Consider the following 21,801-nt stretch of genomic DNA (forward strand, 5'->3'; position numbering starts at 1 on the left):
AATCTGGCCATTTGTTGACTCAAATTGGCCAGCATGCTGACGATCGAATTTATTTTAGACTTAGCTCCAAAAGGCAGGGGGGAACACACTACCGAGCCTGATAAGCCTTCCCTAGCCGACGGCCTTCTGGCTACAAATGAATTACTCAACAATTCCAGGTCGTGAACCATCCTCCGCCGTCTATCTGACGACTGTATGCCCACTCCCAGACGCCTGGCACTTTAATGGGTCCCGGATCAGCTGGGTTATCGCATACCGCAGAGGGGGCAAGTGAGTGCGGCTAATCGCTGGAAATGTGAGCATGGTTATCGCTGCTGCGGGTGCCACTGCTACTGACCCAGGCGATCCCATCCGATCCGATCCTCTCAGTCTCCCACCAGTTGCTGTAATAAGTGCAATCATTGTTATTCCTATATTGGTACACCATAACTATTATCTCCCGCGTACTCTCTAGTAAATTTCCATGTTTGCGCACTTCACAGATACTCTGTGAATACACGCACATACATGATGGTTTATTTATAATGCAGGCAAATGAGAATCTCACTCGAGTAAAGCTCACAAATTGTTATTGACAATCTATTCATTCAACTGCGTCATCTATGAAATAACCGATTCTTCTCAAGCGAACTAGGAAGAATTAGTTTGAGCAACCATTTCCTATTATAACCAACACGAACGGGTTTGTTTCAGATACAATACTAAACTATTCTTTATGGATTTTCGTTAATTGTCATGATGACAACATTTCCTTTTACTTAGCTACTTTAGTGAGGAGAAGAATTCAAAATCCGACCCTATCGTTCTACCAGTTATCGGCGAATTCCTTACCCTAAATCGCACATTACTCATGGAGTCTGAATTGGCCAGGGATTTCTCGGATGGTGAGTTACGACCCCCGAATTGTGCCCCACTATTTCCGGTTATCGCTCCACTGGTGCTGTACATGGCCGAGTTCGATTCCAGCGAGTGGCCAGCACTGGGCGAACCTCCACCCACTGCGGAGTGGGCGCTGGATGAAGCTAGAGGTGGACCGCCCTCCGCAAAGCCGGAGTGCTTCTCATTGCAGGTGGAGCAGACCTGGACCATGCCTGAAAGCCAAGAGATAATTGCCTTAGTTGAGATGACACACTGGTACTCAACGCACTTACCTTGCGGGCTAATTGGACTAGCGTTTTTGTAGACCTTCATGGTCTTGATGAATGGATAATAGGGCTCCCTTTCGGCATTCGGGCAGCAGTAGACAAGGCGCAGTTGCGAGGAGGGCGTGTCCGTGCCACAGGTGTAGCAAACGAAAGTGGTTCTCTCGGCCACGGGCGTTGAGCGTTTCCGCAGCAGATAAGATCGCTCCGACTCCGGTTTATGAGATGCCTGGAAAAGTCCAAATAAGATTGTGTTAGTCATTGGCCAAAGCAAAATCAAAAGACCTCATCCGAAAGTTGACAGATTCATTTAGCGGAGTTGTGAAAGCAACCACATCGGAGGTGTGAAACTCACAAATATGGTTCTATTTAAAATCGATTAACAAAGCCGGGATTTTTAGCAAGCAACTGCTAAGTCTTATTCATAGTAACGACCTTTACGCCATGTGAATAATGCAATGAAACAAATGTGCAAAACCGAAAATCAAAATCATATATTTTGTTATCCAGCAAGCGCGAGGCAATAATTAGCTGGATTTAAGTTTTCAAACACTTCCAGATCGCAAACCGTCTTTCATGCTCATAATTGTTCAACATGCCGACATAGAAACGACATAGATAGATTACATTTAAGTTGATTGATGGATTGAAACGCATGAATAAAACATTTCGTGATGCAACCAGCAGCGAGCATTTAATAAAAGAGCTTAATATAATTGGAAGATTTTCAAATTTGTTGGTCCGTACGATTAGCAATAGAATTATTTCTAGAATCTCGAGGATTATCCGTGACCCAAAATGCGTTTCAATGAACCAAAAGTTATGTAGCCAAAACAATTGTCACATATGTATGAGCATGACACATTTTTAAAATTTGATTAATTAGTATTATCAAGTTTGACACGGTGTATCGCGCCTGAAAACAACAATTTTCCGCTCCCTTGCTGTCATAAACAAACGTGCGTTACGTATACGACCTGTCAGCCACCCACAGCCCAGCCCACGGGAATCCGTAACCAGACGTCATCTGTGTTTAAACAAATTAATTTACGCACGTGCAAACGCATCCCCGAACAAGAAAAACATAAACTGTCAAAGAGAATGAAGAGCTCCATATTACGTATACGACCGAGTGGATGCTCTGGGTTCAATTGAATAACTTTATGCAATTTTTTGACGGCGCCTGCTAAACTTTTTTCACAACCGCCAGAATTTGTGTATCTATGTATCTTGATCGCCTTGTGTATCTGGGCAGCTGCCCACTCAGATTAAAAAACAACGGCGAGCCTGAGGTCAGAGCATTCATATATTTTATTAGGCACTAAGTAAATTTAATTGTTTGTTTACTTTCCGTATTTCATTGTGTCAGATTCTCTGACAGTGATAGGCGCGCATTTTGATTGCACAACGGGCACAGCATGGGTAACTTCCAGATACAAAAGTATCCATACCTACAGGGAGCACAGTATTTATGTATGTACGAGTGTGCGAGTGTATTTGTATCTGTATCTGCTTCCATTTCGTTTGTTTGCTTTGTCATGCGGCTCGCACACACATATCGCATCAATCTGGACAGTGCCATGTCATCTATATTTATTGATCCAATGGCTCGGTGGCGTCTCCTCCACCGCCACCTCCTTTTCCTTTTCCTGCCAGCCCCTACCCCTCGAGCGCCCACTTACAAGCCGACGTCTGACAGTTGGCTTTGTGGAAGAACAAGTTCGTCATTCGTTTTTATAGATGTTCTTTCTGCTGTTCATTTTTTATGTCCGCTTTCCATGCTCCCTCGTTGACTTCACTTCTAGTCTGCAAACCCCCCATAAAACAAAAACAAAAAAGAGAAAAAAACTCTTTTAGACCCCATTTCGGTTTGTATTTGCTTTTCACGCTGCTGATAAGCATTTCGAAATGGGGGTCATGACCGTTTAATAACTTTTTATGGGGAACTTTTTTCCGTTCTTTCATAACTTTTGTGGCGTTTGTTCTGTTAATTATAAAACAAAGTGGGAGGAAATCTGGATTGCGGTCTGCAACATTTTTGTTTGATGTAAAAAAAGCTGTTCACAACTTTTCAGCCACTTTTTCAGCTAGAAATAAATAAGTAGTTCCCCCAGAGTCAGTAACTTTTACTAATTAATGGACTTGTTTCCTTCTGAGGATTATAAAACACTCAGAATTGTGTCGGCTTAAGTTTTTATCTTTATGGTTTATTATTAATTGTTTGTTTAGTCTATAATTTGGGTCAATATTGATTGATTGCACGGGCATATCGAATACCCCGAAGAACGCTTTCTACAATGCGCGATTGACACTATTAACTACAATATGGAATCGTAACTATCACCGATAGCAAAAACTTTCGATTGTGTTGTGTTTGAGTTGGCTATCGATTTTTTTAGGTCACATCCGGCAGCTTAAAAAATTACCAGTAACTGAACATCATAATACTACTACCATTCATCATTCATAAAATTTGAGCTAATCAAGGTATATTCTTTCATAAAACTATCAGTATTGGATTGAATCAGAATTATCGAACAAATCGATAACTTATCAGTTACCATCGATTGAGAAAGCTTCGCCATGTTACCTTTTCGCTTTGCTGATCCTTAAGGATGAGATATGTCTTTAGTTTCTTGTAATCCTTCCAGCCATTCGTGTCCTTTGGCTTGAAATTGACTGTCGTGTTGCTACTATTGTTGTTTTCATTGCTGTTGGTTGTACTATTGTTACTGTTGGTGCTTTCGGCCACCAACATGGTCAAGTTTTGAGCCATTTTGAGCTGGGGGAAAATCACTGGTTCACTGAGCACTCAAATACTTTGTATTTGTTGTTCCACTAATGTGGATAATTTTTTCACAGCATTTCAATTGCTCAATTGTATTCAATTGAGATTGAATGAATCACTTCATGTGTTTTGTTGTGTTTTCTCTGGCAGATTAATTAGAGATTTCTCGGCGTCTGACTGTGTGTGCGGCACCTTAATTACAACACGATACAAATTAAATTTAATTGAAACCGATATAAACGTTCTTGCTCTCCTTCTGTTTATGTTTGCGGTGTGCACTTGGGCGTGGATAAAACGCGAACGCGACGACGGATGACGCTCGTCATGATAATGCTCATAATGATGATGGTAGTGGTGATGGTGATGGTGATGAGCATGATAATGATGTATCCGTATCCGTTCCCGGGGTGCTGCGAAATTCCGCAAACACACGCGATTAAGAGGTAACTAATTATGCATTACATGCAACATGCCAGGCCTAATGGAGGCACAGCAGTAGCGTACATTAAACCGCACACAAGATAATCATTACTTTTTAGTTCCACTTTTAATGAATTTAGTTTTTTGTTAAAACTCGCCTTTTGTTTGCTTATAACCAAATTTATCCATAGGTACAATAATTAAACACAACAGTGACTCAATGATTTACGATCAGTAGTATTACAATTATGCCAATGAGCTATCTGTTCTAACACACTTCTCTCCACAGCACCACCTGTTGCTTACCAAAAATGCAGCCACAACAAGCCACAAATGCTCCACACGTTGCGAATGAGTATCGCGTGGATACGAGTACTGAGACCTTCCCTCATCGCTCTGTCCACTCCCCTTCATTTCCGCCCCGGACAATCAAATGGAGCTCGTGCGAAAGGCGTGGCAGTTGATAACCATAACAACAGACAGTGGGGTGGAAAGTGCTTTGCACAAGTTGGATAATAAGCTTCGCACTCGAGCGAAAGTAAATGCAAAACGTGGGGGGCAGAGCGAGAGGTTGAGGGATTTCCCCAATAGTTGGCCAACTTTAGATTGAGTTTTGATTTAAACATTCTACGCTTCTCAGTAACTAAAAGTCACTAGCAAACTAATTATAAGTACCTAACTGAAACACATATATTATTTGAGCTTATCGTTTAAGCTCAGTACTGCTGCTAATTAATTATAATGCATAGGAAATGCATACAAAAAGATTGCGGCTAATGAATCAATTATTCCGAAAACTTAATTGACTTCAATTAGAGGCGAGTAAATCGATAGGAACCCTTCGAGTATCCAAGTATTCAAAGTACCTATTTAACATGAGTTAGTTAGTTGAGATAGGGATCTGAACTCCAAGCGAACCGATTGATTGGATTGTCTGCAAACAGAAGTCAATTGTGAGTGTCGTTGTGTGGTAATTGCAAATTGGTAACGGGAGTGAGCTGCTTGGCCTTGGCTAAAACAAAGCGAAACAAAACAACAACACCGAAACTAAAGCCCCAACTCGAAGTCGAGCCACGCCCACCCAAGTGGGTCAATGTGGGAGGACAAGGACAAGCAGTAAAACTGTTCAGTGTGTGTGTGTGTGTGTGGGGCGAAGGCGCCAGAGGGGGCGTGGCAATTATTTTTTGACCCACTTAAGTGCCCATGTGCGTGATAAACCCTGGGAGTTGATATTGTTGTTATAGTTTCGGCTGTTACTGGTTTCGGGGCGATATAAATCAACATTCGCACGCAAATAAATCACATTAAATAACCGATAAAAGAAATACACGGGCAGCAATCTTTTGCCTTCCGCCAAGGAGAAATGTGGAAGAAGTATGTCCATATGTATGCATGTATATTGTAGACACGATCTAGCAAGGGGGCTTGCACATGGAACGGTGGCTTTATTTTTAGAACGGTACACGCAAACAAACACGCGGAAAACGGCAAAAAATGCGCGTGTTTAAAGCGCGCAAAGTGAAACGGTAGTTGGTGTTCTTGACTCGCGCCGACTCGCTTGCTCAAGTCGTGTACTTGTACTTGTACTTCAACTCGCGCCACACAGATACGCACTCACACAGGCGCAGTGCTAATGGCGCTGCCACCGCGTTGACAGGTTAAGATACACTGCATTATAACCAAAAAAAAAACTTGGCCCGCTTGGCCTTAGAGATGGCATTTCTCGAGATGCGAAATATAAAAACTTCAAAAATATTATGGTACTACAAATATATTCAAAATATCTTTATCTAAGTTCGAATATGCTTGTTTTTAAAGGTCACAACTTTCTATAAGCAAACGAAAGGCGAGAGTGCTTAACTTTTTTAAACTAGAGATACAAATAGCTAGTCAGTTTGACTAAGCAGATTGGTTTATTTGGCCAAAAACTGTGGATTTTCTCAATTCTCAATACTCTTTTTCATCTATATGTAAGCCTTGTAATATATCGTTAATTGCGCACATTGGTGTCGCATTTAAATCCATTCAATTGGTAATTCCTGCATCTCCATTAATTTGTTATAGTGACACTTGCAACGGTATGCCAAGTGCACAGCTTTAACTGCTTTAAATTGAATTAATTGCCCGCTTTAATAGTTCCCGCATGGAAATCATTGAACTGCCTGCCAGCAATTTGATTATCGAATACACTGAGCCAAAGTGCGGTGACTCATCGCCGAGTTGAGAGCACGCGCACATCTCCAACGACTGACACCTTTAAGTTAACCCTTGAAGATGATAGCCGGCGATTAACTAACAGGAAAAGGGCACAAAGTTGGTCGTTATGTTTGCTTTTTTTTTTTTTTTTGTTTTTTTTTCAGCAGACGCGGCGTCGTTAAGTTGCTGGTTATACATTTTCCTTTTAACTTCATTTTGGAAACCAGTTTTGGGGCACTGCCACCGTTGCCGGCGACCACAGACATTGAACTTTTGTTTGCTTTTATTATTAATACACTCATTTGGCTCCTGCTACACGCTGCTGTTGTTGTTGTTGTTCTAGTAGTTGCTGTTGCTGTCACACTTTATATTGTGCATTTATCAATTTTGATTTGGCACACATGCTGGCATTTTTTTTGATAACAACCACACACAGACACACATTCATATTTACATATATATATATTATTTGAGCAATAAACAATTGCGAATTGAGATTGAAAATCGCGCGACGATGGAAAGGTATAATGATGCCAGCGACGGCCGACGACGACGACTGAAAAGAGCGACTGCGGCGGCAAGAACGGATCGAGCGCCCGCTGTCGACGCCGACGCTGCCAGCGACGCCAGCTGCGACGGCGGCGTCGAGTTTGCTCTATCAGCAGTGGAGCCCTGCGACGCATTGTTGTTGCTGCCCTCGTGCCCGCAAGAAAAACAAAGCAAGGGGCAAAAAGCAAAAAGCAGAAGGCAATGGAAAAGGCAAAGGCAGCAGCGCACAGCAAAGCAGCTAAAACAAACGCAAACAAACAAAACAAGCGACGCAGTCGCAGCGACGTCGGCAGCGGAGCTCATGGGGAGCTCACACACACACACTAGCACAGACACAGAGTCGCACTCAAAGTAAACACACACACACGTAGCCACGAATCGAAAAGCCAAAATGGAGCGACGAAATTAAGTGAACCACATTCGCATTCAACTGGAGCGGCGATTGGGGATTGGGGAGACCGTAAAGCCGCAAAGAGCTAAAGAGCTGAGACGGTTGGGTAATCAGTCACTTGGCGGCAAGAACTAGTAACTAACTAGCAAAACTTAACTAAAGCAACTAGTAACGAAGTACGAAAAGTAACTAGTTTGGTAATCAGTCAGTTTGACGCGTGGAATTAGTTGGTTAGTGAATGGGTTTTAGTTTAGAATGCTCAGCAGCTAGTTCGCTAATCAGTTGTGTTATCTAAACTAACTTAAGCGCTAATCAGTTAGTTATACTAAATTTCCATTTAATCACGAAATTCTGCTATCAATTTAAGAGTAAATTGGTACTTTAATTCGCAGACCGAGCAACGCAATTAGTATTATAATTATTAGGGTTTGTGTCCCAAGAAGTATGCAACAATTAGTGCACAATCCGTTTTCAAATCGAGAAACTTAATTGAATATTGAAAATAAAAACATTTTCAATAGAATTAAAGATATTTGCGAAGGTTCTGTCAGTGAACAATAATAAATTTAATTTATCCAACAATTTGGCGTGCTAATATTTTCTGTACAATGTTTAAAATGCACGCCTGAAATACCAAATTTGGCGCTGCTAAAAAAGTCAATTAAAATAGCATTCAAATTATTTATAATAATGCCATAATAAAACACTAGCAAATAGCGGAAGGTATACCTATTTTCATGCAAATCAAGTTTGATTCATACGAAAATAGTGTTAGACCATAGAAAGCTTATTTATTTAGTGCTCTCTCGGCTAGACAAACAAAATTGATTGATTTTGTTTTGGTTTTCGTATTTAAGCGCACATACTTTTCTAATTGAATTGAATTCCAATTTGACCCCACACAACTGCACTCTGAATTAAGTTTTATTGCCTCAAATTCCTTCGATGACGGCAACCCTGAAAAACGAGGCGAAAAACCCGTGAAATCAAGTAAAAAGCGAGTGTTTGGCAAAAAAGAAAAATAGCCAAAAACTGGGAAAAACAGAAGCACAAACAATAAAAAAAGTGATGAGGAAAAACAGTGGCAAAAAGAGAAGTGGGACAAGGCGAGGGGCAATGGGTCGGAGGTCGGGGGTCGTCACCTCTGGCAAGTAGGCGCTGCCAACTTCATGTAAACACTGCCGTAAAGAGAAGGAGGCGATAAAGATGCAGTGAAAGAGGGGACGGCGCGGAGGAGGCACTGAAGCAGACGCAAGCACTTGGAGGTCGTCATGCCAAGAGCGAATAACTCGTGGATGGAGTTCACACAGAGATACAGTGAAAGCTATGTAACACGAACGCAAGTTGAAACTAAGGCCCCACTGAATATATTGTATTGCTAATAAGTTCAAGCTAGCTGGTGTCCACTGTGGATGGATATAGACAAATGCGTAGCCTGTTTGCAATTGCAATGGCGCCGAGCTGAAAAGCGGAGCAAATAAGAAAACAGCAACACAGCCAAACACAAACGTTCTCCAACATAGATTGCAATGTTTATTTATTTAGTCGATGGCAACACCAACAGTGCAGCACGAATTTGCACAATGTGAGTACTTTGGGGGCCGGAATGCGAGTGTGTGGGGGAATGCACTCAGACACACTCAGAGACCCAATAATCCACCTGGCAACAGAAAAAGCGGAAACAATGTAGGCGAAATAGCTAACGAAATTGAATTGTGCCCAAAATGGGGTTGAATGTTTTAAGCCAAGATCTAATTCAGAGGCAGGAAGCATAAGGGCTTTAAGCAATTGACTTAAGGAAAGTCTCAGTTCTTAGTACATATTTCGAATGAATGCGTTCTCCGTTTCAGGGCCATAAGTAGATGCAGCACGAGTAGAATGGTACTAAACGCATATTAAGTGATAACAAAAGTTAAGTAAACCCACACACATCGGCACTGGCGGCCAAACTGACAAATGATACTGGCCAAACAAAGGGAAACAAACAAAAGAGCGAAAGGAAAGCAAGAGGAGCTGGAGCCAAATTAAATGTTAGTTCAGAACAGACGAAGTGTGAAATAATCACATTAACTAATGCACAAACAACGAGGGAGGCCAAACAGCCAACCAACCAAGGCGACCAGACAGACGAAAGCCGCAGGAGACTCTCCTTCGGAATGGTGCCCGTTGTCAGGGAAACCACCCACTCCAGCCACTCCACCCTCTCCAGCCACCCTTCACCCAACCCGCCCACTCAGCCTCTTAAGTCATCACCAGCGTCATCGTTGTTTGGCGCAAATGTAAAGAGTGAATTGCCGAGGCAAAAGCTGCTCAAATGCAAAGGCAGCGACTCGAAGGAGCATTGTAATGCCTAATTAATGACTGCCACGTTTTCTTTGCTCCTTCGCCCGTTCTGTGGAATTCAATTATACACTCTGCATCCGTCGGATCGTTGACAATCATCTGGTATTTTAGAGTCTATTTGGGTTAAACAGGATGAACATACGGTATGCAGTATCCACTGAGCTGTAAATACTTCATTTGCATGGCGAACATAACATCGATAGTATGTAATAATACTCGTACATACGATATAGATTAACTACACAGCAACTGATAACACGATTATCTCTGACAGAAGTGTCTGAAAGCAAGTATGCGAAGTATCGCATTTTAAGTTGTTGACTCAAATCATTAAAATATTCATTTACATTACCTATGATAAAATTTCCATTAGGCAGGTTCCCTAAACCCATCTTACATTTATCTCTCCATTAACCTTGACAGTATCCCAGGTACTTTCGCTTAACTGCACTTTTTAATCTCCGTGTGGCATTTACTGTGGTAAATGTGTGGTATTTACCAAAATATGTGATTCCAGCCCAATCGACCAGTCGAATCTTATCAGTTCTCCTACCCAAATATAGCTGTGTTCGAACTGAATTACGGTTTTCCGTGAGGAAAACATATGGACGACGCATTTGCACGACCCACCGGCTGAGTGAGTCCCGAACAGTGGTAATTATTATGGTCGCCCCACTGGCCCCCACTTGAGGGCGCGGCTATGGCTATATCTAAACAATTTTATCATCAAATGGAGCAGCGAGAACCGTATTCAGTCTCTGTCTGGCGTTCGAGCGCGTTGGAAGTGCCAGAGAGGATTGCTGCCAAAGTAGCTGGTAGTGCGTACACATAATATTATTTATATAATACTTAGTAAGTACCACAGTTGAGATTAGGAAGCAATGGATTTGCGCGTGAGCTTTAGTGACAAGCTGAAACTGGGCGGCAAGTGAGTGCGAAGTTCAGAAGCGGGCCGAACCGATGAGTCATCATGACTGCTCTTCTTTTTCAGGGTTATTGGCCATAAGGTGGTTCAGTACAAGCTGGGCACGGGTCAGACCAAGAAGCTGGCCACCAAATATGGCCAGCTTAAGGGTCAGCAGCGCAGGACGCTCTACGATGGCGAACTCTACTACTCCTTCGAGGGCATTCCCTTTGCCCAGCCGCCCGTGGGTGAGCTGCGTTTTCGTGCACCCCAACCACCGAGCTCGTGGCAGGGCGTCAGGTATTGCACCTATGCCAGGGAGCAGCCTATGCAGAGGAACTCCATCACCAACGCCGCCGAAGGATCCGAGGATTGCCTCTACCTCAATGTCTACGCCAAGAAGCTGGAGTCCCCGAAACCACTGCCCGTGATGGTCTGGATCTTCGGTGGGGGTTTTCAAGTAGGCGGAGCATCGCGGGAACTCTATGGACCGGATTACTTTATGAAGCACGATATCCTGCTGGTCACCATCAACTATCGGGTGGGTGTGCTGGGCTTCCTAAGTCTCAAGGACAAGGAGCTAAAGATACCTGGAAATGCGGGTCTGAAGGATCAGATTCAGGCACTGCGTTGGGTCAAGGAGAACATAGCCAGTTTTAACGGCGATCCCGAGAACATAACCGTATTCGGCGAATCGGCTGGCGGAGCTTCCACGCACATCCTCATGCAAACGGAGCAGGCCAGAGGACTCTTCCACCGCGCAATCGTTCAGTCCGGTTCAGCTTTGTGCGCCTGGGCCACGCAACCGGATCGAAAGTGGCCACAGAGATTGGGCAAGGAACTGGGCTATGCCGGCAACTTGGAGAGCGAGAAGGAACTTTTGGAGTTCTTCCAGCAGATCCCGGCAAGCAAGTTGGCCCAGTACTGCAATTCAATCGTAACGCAGGAGGAGCAGCGCGACTACGAGATCTTGGCCTTTGCCCCGGTAATCGAGCCATATGTTGGCGACGATTGCGTGATCCCAAAATCACAGCAAGAGCAGCTGTCCAGCGCCTGGGGTAATTCCATTCCCATGATCATAGGCGGAACCTCTTTCGAAGGACTCTTCTCTTATCGCACCACCCTGGATGATCCACTTTACATGCTGAGTGCCTTCGAGGCCATAATTCCCAAGCAGGTTCGCGACGCCATCGACAAGGATGAGCTGGCGGAGATGGTGAGGAGGCTGAAGAAGTCCTACTTCGACGATCCCGACCGGGCCAGCATGGAGCTCTACGAGTGCCTCCACATTCTGAGCATCAAGAACTTCTGGCACGATATCCATCGCACCTTGCTCGCTCGCCTGGCCTATGCCACCAACTTGCCGACGTATCTCTACCGATTCGATATGGATTCGCCACACTTTAATCACTATCGCATCTTGAATTGCGGCAAAAAGGTGAGGGGTGTGTGCCACGCAGATGACATTTCCTACATGTTCTACGGCATACTCTCCAGTAAGCTGGACAAGAATTCGTCCGAGTACCGCACCATTGAGCGACTGGTGGGCATGTGGACCTCTTTCGCCACCACCGGAGATCCAAACTGCGAGATTATCGCTCCCGTCAAGTGGGATCCACTGCGTCCGGGTGGCGTGGAAAACTGCCTTAACATTGCAGATGGCCTGGAGTTCATTCCGCTGCCGGAGAGCAAACAGTTTGTGGTCTGGGATAGTTTTTACACCAGGGAAAGCCTCTACTAAGGAGTTTGGAATATGTGTGTTCGGGAAATCTGTTGTTAGCTTTATATGAATTTATCCTTCTGTGTTTTCATCTGTGAAACTTCTAACTTAACATTTACTAGCCTAATAAATACATTCTATTAATAAAACTACGGAAAAATTTTAACCATATGCTACGCATGTCAGTGGTATTTAATCACCGTCTGATATCATCTGCTTAAAGCGCAGAGCATTCGATTTTTTTTATAAATATGACACACGAATTGACCTATAAAAGAATCCCATACCACAAATTATTTGTTTAATTTATGCTCATGCATTTTATTTCTTTTTTATGACAACGTTTTTTTCGGCCGGAATTGATTTCGCAGCCCGTTTTAACTGGATCTAGTGTCTGGGTCGTGTTTGCGTTTCTTTTATTGACTTTTGGGCAAAATGCCAGGAATTTCTTGGGAGCCAAGGGAATTCCGCAGGTCATTGTTGTCAATCTTCCAATTCCTTCGCTCTTGCGGTTCTCTTCTATTTTTTCAGCCCATTTGCGAGCTCATAAATTGATGAAATGTTTAAATAACAATTAAATTTCAAGGAATTTTGCCATTTTTGATGGCTATTCACAGGAATTGAAAACTTTTGTGTGAGTTTTTTCGAATGCCACGGCAAACATAAATTTGATTTATATTTTTAGGCAACCGAATAAGGTTAATTAGCACTGCTAAACGGAAATGAAATTTCCCTTTCCGATATTTTTAGCCTGAATTAAATGTTTATTTCAAAACGAATTTGAATATGTCCCATAAAAATTGTTAACAATAAGCAATTCGCATATAGGCCCTTCGCATTTTTCGATTTTAAAGGGTATCGAAATCGATTTGTTTATACAATTGTTTATAGCTTATCTAGATATAGTTTATGGTTTTAGTTTATTTCGGTTCTGGCAGCGCGCCAGACCAACGGATCGATTGAAATTTTCTTATTTCGTTCATTATTTGATTTTGTTTGGCTTCCCTGGCGCTGCTTTAAATACCATTTAAATACCATAAATACATACATTTTGAGCATAAATATTTAAATTGCTTTCGCACTTTTCGCTGAATGGAAAATGTCGGGGGGAGGGGCGGAAAATGGGGCGGTTGGTGCTTAGGCTCGTTTTGCTTTGGCCAGCTTTTCTGGCAGCCAGCCAACGGAAAGTTTCCATGGTTTACTGGGTTACATTTAATTAATTTGTCTCGTCGCCCCGGCCCAGTATGATTTTCCCAGTTTGATTATTTATTCATCCAGCATTTCCCTGAATAGGCTGGTCACTGGACACTGGACAGCGTACAGTGGACACTGGACGTGGCGCACCTCTCACGCTCCTCGCCGCATTGCAGCATTTGCCATTTTATTTGCCTTTATTTATTTATTTATTGTTTCGCGGGCATTCATTTTTTCCATCGCTTATTTTCGTTTTGGCTTTACTTTTTCCTGCGAAATTTACACAATTCCAATTAATGGCATTTAATTATTTATCCGGCATTTTACACATTGCATTCCCCCCGCGCACCAAAAAAGGGGGCAGCGTCTCACCAGCTGTGAATTTTGCATTTTTATAGCATGTTGCAAATTTCTCGGCTCGGCTCTGAATTCAAATTGTTTTGGTTCCGTGCCGCGGGCAGGCGATTGCGGTGGGTGGTGATGGTTGATTGTGGGTGGTGATTGTGTGTGCACTCAAACTTAACAAATTAATTTCCATTTGCGGGTTTGGTTGCGTGTGGAGCAGGCGTATTTTTTAAAAAAGAAGGTGGACCCAGAATTACATAAAATTAAGCTACTTGTGTTACTTTTGAGCTACAAACGTATGCCTGCATGAAAATCTACTTCATATAACTTATACAATGAATTTACCCATTAACTTATTTTGTAAGTTATTTAAATGAATTCAGGCAACTTAAGTAAAAGTTTGTTTCTGGCAGAACTCCCCGCTAAATGAGCGCCAATCGTGAATCATTCGAGGAATACTAGAAGCCCACTGATACCAACTTTCGTGCCCCAATCCCCAAGCCGCATGCTCCACCGAGCACTATCATCAATGAGCGCGAAACCAGGGCGATGTCTCAAATTTATAAATACATTTTCGCATTCAGAAATAAAATCGAAAGACAAATAAATAAGAGAAAAAGCGACAAAAAAAAGAAAAAAACGCGACAGCGAAATGCGAAACAAAACGAAAGAAGCGAAATAATCGCGGAAAGCTATTAAAATTTAATCAGAAACACAAGCGACCCTGCGGTCAAAATTCCCACAACATTCGCCGCCTTTACAAGCTGCGTCTGCTCACCCCAGTGACCCCGCTCCGATCCCCAAACCGCTGGTGTGGAGCGTCCGAGGATGATGATAATGCCCCCTTTACGAGGGGAGCAAGGGGGATGCTTCATGGAGTACATATAAATATATATATATATGTATATATGCGAGTGGAGGCTGCGACGACGACGACGACCCCACTGATTAATCGTTCGCACAGTGGAGCGCCTTACTCCCGGGTCAATCTGCATGGCGCCAACATCATGATGATCATCGTTATGGACCCCATCCCCACCACCGTCATCCTCATCCGCACTGGATGCCGTGGCCATATTTTTGTTTATTTTGATTCGTGCGACGCGAAAAACTGAAACTGCTCTCGTAAATTTGATTCGCCTCTTGTATTTCATTTTTTTGTTATTTTGTTGCCAATGTTTGCTTTTGCATTTCCACTTCCTTTCTACGCAGCGTGTTCCCGCCCCGCCCCTTTCAACCAAACCATTTTTATTGAATTCCATTATTTATGCCAGAGTGAACAATATTGAAATTTTCACAAAATATTTTGAAAAGCTCTGGTATGCACGTATTTGCCAGCATCCATAAACATTTCTATTTGCATATTCATACATTTCATGGGCGTGTAGATGGTACATACGAACATAAGGGGAGTTAACCCCATGGAAAGCTTCTGGGATGAGATGCTTGTCTGGGTTTCGGAGTCCACAGGACTTTAGTTTGACCATTTTGTTATAAAGTATATCTCTATCGCTGTTAACACCATAAGTGTGAAAACTAAATAAAGTATGGATGATTTTCAATACTCCATTTAGGTTTCATGCATCGCAAGTTAACAACCAGCGAGCTGCGACATCTTAAATCCCTTAACTGGAATCACATGCCCACCCATTTTGAGGCGAAATATCAATTGGATATGGTTGCCCGCTGGCGACACCGGATGAATCTGCTCCATATACATGTATGCCAATGAGGAAGCCGAGTATTTGCATTGCAAACTCACCTGGTGGACATTCCACTGCTGCATGAGGTCCTCGTAGCAGGGCAGACAGGCCTGGATCATGCCGCGGGGATCCTTGGGACGCGAACGTGCTGGCCGCGGATGCTGCTCGTTGAAGAGTGGGAAGTACGGCACAGACGGTCCGGGTCTACCCGTTTCCCTGGGCTTCACGGTGCTCAGCTCGATGAGGCTGCCTCTGCGCTGCTCATCGCCGCACACGTAGCACACCTCGGTGATGGAGTTCTTGTCCGGCATGGACAGGTCCAGTATACCCACCTCCGACTGCGGCTGACTTGGCTGGGAGACGGACGCAGTGCTGCCAACATGTCGCGGTGCCGGCGGAGCACTGGAATTGGAGGAGTTCCGCAAATCCAGCACGGTTGCATTGTCATCTTCGAGCGTTGACGGAGCACGAGGGCCCAGTGGACCGCTGCCAGGCGAGGGCAACGCACCGTAGGGATTGCCCTTGTAATGGGCCGACTCCGCTGCTCCGCCGCCAACGTTCACCTGCTGCTGCAGCAGGTGATAGGCAGCCGTCTGCTGCTGCAACTGCTGGTACTGGGCGGGATGATACGGCGCCTGGCCTTGATAGCCAGCCGGCGGTGCCGGGCTCAGCTTGAACTTCTGCTGCGCATAGCCGGCGGACTTCATGGCCGGTGGTTCGCTGGGCGGTCGTGATGTGGGCGAGGCCACGGGCATGTCCCGCGATTGCGGCCTGCTCAGGTATCTGTTGTGGTTGCTCGACGGCGTCGAATTCCTGGGATAAAATTCCCCACCACCACCACCGGCCGCACTGGGATTTGGCGAGGGTGAGGCATTCCTAGAGGTACTGTGGTGGTGGTGTGACTGCTGCTGCGGCGAGTAGTGGCGTGCCAGCGCGTAGGGATCGCCGTGCCCCTCCACCAGGCCATTCTGGGTAAGATGCTCGGCACTCAGGCCCAGCACCTGGGCGGCGTACTCGCTTTGGGTGGCCACATCGGCTCCTATGTAGCCCTTGCCGTCCACCCGCTTCATGTGGTAGATGCGCTGCAGCAGGGGCTTCTTCTGTCGCTCGTAGGCATCCCATTGCTCGTTCAAGGATCGAAAGCAGAGCATGCAGGCCCACACGTACTCCTGGCCCGGCACCACACCAGGCACCCCATTCGGAGGCTCGTGGCGCTCCAGAAAGGGGAAATACGACTCTGAAGGCCGCTCCGCATTGTGGCGAATCCTCAGGGGCTGCGGCTCAAAGCTGCCATGTCCGCCGCACACAAAGCATATGGTCATGAGCACATGATGGTTGTCGGGTGGGGCCGAGGCTCTGCCCGTCGACTTGGCGCCCGGATGGTAATGCTGAGCGGGATGCGGCTGATAGCCGAAGTGGTACTGCTCGCCCGGAGTCCGGGAGCTTCGATGGGCTGCCGCTCCGGGTGAGGGCATCAGCTCCACGGGCGGATAGGACTGCCTGGTCGCTTGGAGTGTTCCAGGCGCCGAGGCCGGAGAGGTCGGGTTCGGCGTGGTTGCTGGCTCGGATTGCTGGCTGCCACCGCGAAGTTCATTTTTGATGTAAGCCTTCGCCTTTTCCATAGTACTAGAAGCTGAAATCCGAAGAAAGGGTATTATTAGAAGGGTATTATTAGTTGGACATACATATATCAGACCGCAATCTTTAAGATCCCTTATATCTTAATTATAGGATCTTGTTTAAAAGATCTCTTAAATAACACAGTTTTAGGAATTAAAGTACTTTAAGTTCACTTAGAAAAGTTTTTAATGTTGTGTTTAGAATATGCCACATAGACTTCTATTGACCCTTAATTCCTTCGAATTTCTAGGAGACCCGCCTCCAGTTGGTGATTGAAAATTGGACGCTCGTTAATCGAGCGATTGCCGCTGGTGATAGCCTATTTGATCAGGGGTCCCGCGATAACCCGCATCGCTCTGCGATCATGATCTCTGAGCCCAGTGGGCATAAATGTGGGAAGTGTATATTTCTGCTTCGATGGAAGTGGGAGAGGAGGAGGAGGATGTGTGATTTGCATGTTAAAGTGATGCGACGATTTGTCGGACGTTGCTTCTTGTTTCTGAGTCGCCGTGATTTTATTTGATTCGATTTACTCCGCCGCTTGCATTTGTTTTCATTAATGTGTATGTAAATTTCAGACATGTGACGCAAGTCGGCCACTCGAAAGATCAGCAGAGTATATATATACATATGTACATAGAGGCCTGATAACGAGCGGAACGGAAAGTAAGAAAAATCGGCGGGGGGAGGAAAGCCCCGCGATTTACGAACTTTTTTGCACTTCGGAGTTCCAGATATATCCGGTCGGACGCCTGGCTAAATATATCGGCTATTTGTTTATGCCACGGACCAGATCCGAGTGGTGCTAATTCGCTTTATCAAGTACATACTATTCCGCAGTATACTATAGTATAGCTTCGCTAAACAATTTTGTGCTGCCCTCGTTTAGCGATTCCCATCATGATGGCAGATGGCAACAACAGTTGAGCAGAGTGCGCTATTTTGCAACTGGATTGTTTTTTAATCCAAATTATGCAATCATAATATTTACCCCACTAATTAAATGTTGTATTATTTATTTATAAAAATGCGTGCAATTCGCCAGCAGTAATTTCGAGTGGCCATAATAAAGTTGCATAATGTAAACAACAAAGGCATGCAAAACGGAAGTTTTTCTCCTCGTATTGCAATTATTTTTAATTTATTTATGCGCATTATATTGATTTTTTTTGACTCGGTTGCATTTGCTGCAGGGCCGTGCAATTGTTGTTGTGGGAAAATGCAGTTTGGAGCGCTCATATTTTGTATTTCCCCTCATTTTTCCTGGTGCCAGCTTTTAAGAGTTGTTAGCCGAGTTTTTGTTTGTTTTCCAGTATGTTGGGCACACAGTTGTGGTTAAAATAATAGTGGTATTTGGCTTGCTATGCTAACTTTAACTGAATAAGTTGAATATTATTTATTATATTATACATGTTTTCTTACAGATGTTTGTTATGAGAATACATATATTATTATTATTGAATAGCCTCTCCTATTGAGCTGACCTCGAGTGCGTTTTCCTGATTTTTCCCAGTGCCTGCACTTGAACATTGTTGCTTTTGTTGCCGCCCACCTGTGCCTGTTTTTCCTCCCCGTGCAGTTGTTTTTAAAAGTCTTTGTTTTCCTCCTCCCAGCAGCCCGAAGGAACATTTTTATGGCCCCCAGCGAACCAGTTTTTAAAGTTTTCCCCCAAATGCGGAAAATTCCCAGCTTTAACCATTGAACTCCCGCTTATCGTCGATGTTCTTGGCTGTATTTTTTGTATTTTTTTTTCGACTTTTGTATTCCATAGTTATAGTTATAGCTGTGGCGGAAGTTGCATACAATAACAATAACAAAACGAGTGCAGGAACATTGGAAAAGTTTTCGGAGCGGGGTGGTGGTGGGTGGGGCAAGAAAAAGTTGCGTTGTTCGGGAAAGTTTTTAGCGTAGTTTGAAATTCTTTTCGTTCGCTCTCCTCTCGATTATATGTCGAGTTCTTTTCTGCGAGTTTCTGCTGCGGAGTTGAGAGCTGGCAAAAGTGAGTTAAGGTGCTTAAGTTTTGCCGTCTTTATTGTTCGGCTCTTTTTTATCTATTCCAGTATTCCTGTGCCAGTTTTTCCAAGGAAAAGCGAGCGCCGCGGGAAGTAAACTGCATTAAAGGGGCAAAAATGGGGAGTCGAAATTAGTAATAAATCCAACAGTGAAATATGAAATCGCAGCCAGCCAAGAAGCACGCTCTGCATATTGCAACGGATGCTCATAATTCACATTTCCGCAACTTTTGGCTGGCCTTTGACGCAATTGGAGTTACAGGAAAATTGAATTTTTTAAATTTGCATTGGGCAAACAAACAAGATGGAAAGCGGAAACAGCGCTAACAAAAGCAAGAACATAAATCCTGCCCGCGATGCAAAAACAAAAACACGGCAGAATGACAGAGAAAATGGAATTTATTAAATAGCATTCCGCGCAATAAACTCTTGCAGCAAAAAAAGGGGAACAGCAACAAAAATCCACACACACACGATCGCATAATCAAATAAAAAAACTTGGACATGCAATTTTATGGCAGGACGTCGTTTTCCTTTTGGGCACCCTCCTCCTCCATTCCATTTCAGTGGCCCCCAGTTCAACGTAAACAGACGCAAAAACAATGGGGAACGAGTATAAAATGGTATATGTAGGGATCGGAATTAAGAATACCCTATCGAATACGCACCGTATCAATCATCTATGCATGTGCTATGAATCGAAACATACAAGGAATAAGGAGCATCTTATGGAGTTCCAAAAACAAAGGGTTTTAAATCACCTTAACTGGTGCTTAAAAGCATGCAACATTTGGAGTATGAAATGAAATACTTAATGCACTTCAATAAGTTCATATATGTACATATGTATAATTAGAGTATTTCACCCTTTTATCGAAGTTATAAGTCCTACTGCTAGGGTATCCAAAAAGGGGATTAAGCCGAGAGGAGAATCGCAAAAAAACAGCTCAACATTTTTTCCATTAAGGGCGCCCAAAAATAAAAAAAACCGGACAGCTAAGAGGGGCTCAGGGATTTGCGTAGCTGGCCATCAGCGCATTCAGGTTTTTGGGACCTGCTGGACACAAATGAAACCAAGTGAAGCCAAATAAAAAGGTTAAATTAATAACCGTAGTCGCTCTTTAAAGTTCAAGCCAAATGCTATCTGCATGTGTGTGTGTGTGCCTGTGCGAAATGCCTATTTAATTATTGTATAAATCATCGCTTTTATTTCGATTTTTGTTTTATTCACCATGAGGTTTGCTTTTGTTTTCTGCAAAAGGCGAGCGCCTCATTAAATTACCATTTTAATGATTATTTAATTTCGTTGGACAAATAAAATAATTGAATATATAATTTATATTTTAACGTTGCAGCCCAATCAGTTGTCAATGATAATATCTTAGGATTCGATGGCAGTCTTTAGTATTTGGATTTAAAATCGCATGAATCATTAAAGACTTTTAAATATAATGTATCTATGATTTAAGCTAGATTCAATTGAGATTTTCCATATCAAAACATGCGTAGAATCTTATATTTGGAGCAGCTCCAGTTGTTATCGCATTTTGCTAGTTGTCATCCAGAAAAAACGTGTTATTTCGTCATACTTAAAAAGCGTTAATATCAGTCAGATTTTCTGTACAGCACTTGAAATTCATCGTTTCCCAGGAATTGTGCAATCTTTTATTGTATTTTTTTTTTTAGAAATAGTTAGGTCGCGGCGGATATTTGTGATGGAAACCAAAGGAAACCAAACGAAACCAAACTGTCTGGTCTGAATTGATTTAAATTAATTGAATTTTGAAGCGAACCGGTAACCGGCAACCGGTTTCAACCGATTCAAGGCGAACCGTTCAATTGAGCAAACGGTATTTTAATGTTTTAACTGATTGATGTCAGTCGATATGGCCTGATTGTTCCGATACTGACCTGTGCTCCGGGTGCTTCGGCCTATTCCAGTTGACTCCGATTAATCCAACTCATGTGCCTGTTTTTGTGGCGGAATTATTGGGCGGAAGAGGGGATTTATGGGAATTAAAGCCGATTTGGGCGGATCGAAGGGATTTAACTTCGGGGCAAACACATTTGGTTTCAGGCACTTTTCTAGACTTTCCTCGGCGTTTCTCGGTGTTTCTTTCGGTTATCACACTCTTTTTATTCTAAATTTCTTCACTTGCTTTTGAAGCTATTAAGAGCACTAGTGGATTTTTTAATTTTTAATTGAGCATTTACGGTATTATTCATGGTTTTCCTATTAAGTTCACTTTACCCATGTTGAGCTGATAAAAATAGGGTTTCGATATTATGTTTCAGTGAACAATCTAAAAAGAATTTCAAAATTTTCGGTCACTATTACACGTTTAAAATAAGAAAATTAATTTCTTTGCGAGTAAGATTATATTTTATTATTATGTGTTTCAAACTTAAAGGTGTGTTTATAAACTTTGTCACAATGCTTTTAAAAATATCAAATTTTAATGAGCTTAATTTGA

At 43.4% G+C, this 21,801-nt stretch overlaps 2 protein-coding genes across 6 annotated transcripts in view; one reads left to right on the top strand and one right to left on the bottom strand.

The window, feature by feature from the left end:
* LOC6615533 (stress response protein NST1) overlaps positions 1 to 21,801 on the bottom strand; it is a 64,212-nt gene that overhangs the window by 41,665 nt on the left and 746 nt on the right. For 4 of the 5 annotated variants that reach the window (XM_032714932.1, XM_032714930.1, XM_032714931.1 and 1 more), the window contains exons 2-5: positions 21,239 to 21,630; positions 15,755 to 17,328; positions 1,152 to 1,371; positions 832 to 1,091 (exon numbers count right to left, since the gene is read on the bottom strand). In XM_032714932.1, coding sequence (XP_032570823.1) covers positions 832 to 1,091; positions 1,152 to 1,371; positions 15,755 to 17,317 — 2,043 coding nt within the window. In that variant the 5' untranslated portion in view covers positions 17,318 to 17,328; positions 21,239 to 21,630. Of the gene's footprint in view, positions 1 to 831; positions 1,092 to 1,151; positions 1,372 to 3,732; positions 4,123 to 7,000; positions 7,094 to 15,754; positions 17,329 to 21,238; positions 21,631 to 21,801 lie in introns of those variants that run through there. The other variant, XM_032714934.1, reaches the window with a different exon arrangement.
* On the top strand, positions 10,574 to 12,624 carry LOC6615538 (esterase B1). Its single transcript, XM_002039881.2, has 2 exons — positions 10,574 to 10,757; positions 10,821 to 12,624. The coding sequence occupies exons 1-2, from the start codon at positions 10,711 to 10,713 to the stop codon at positions 12,472 to 12,474; spliced, it is 1,701 nt and encodes a 566-aa protein (XP_002039917.1). The 5' UTR covers positions 10,574 to 10,710; the 3' UTR covers positions 12,475 to 12,624.

The sequence above is a fragment of the Drosophila sechellia genome, chromosome 2R, assembly GCF_004382195.2.
Source record: "Drosophila sechellia strain sech25 chromosome 2R, ASM438219v1, whole genome shotgun sequence".
Taxonomy (NCBI): domain Eukaryota; kingdom Metazoa; phylum Arthropoda; class Insecta; order Diptera; family Drosophilidae; genus Drosophila; species Drosophila sechellia.

Coding starts and splice junctions, on each gene's coding strand:
- LOC6615538 (XM_002039881.2), top strand. CDS start 10,711: ATGGATTTGCGCGTGAGCTTTAGTGACAAGCTGAAACTGGGCGGCAA. Junction 10,758..10,820: donor AAGCTGAAACTGGGCGGCAA/GTGAGTGCGAAG, acceptor CTTCTTTTTCAG/GGTTATTGGCCATAAGGTGG.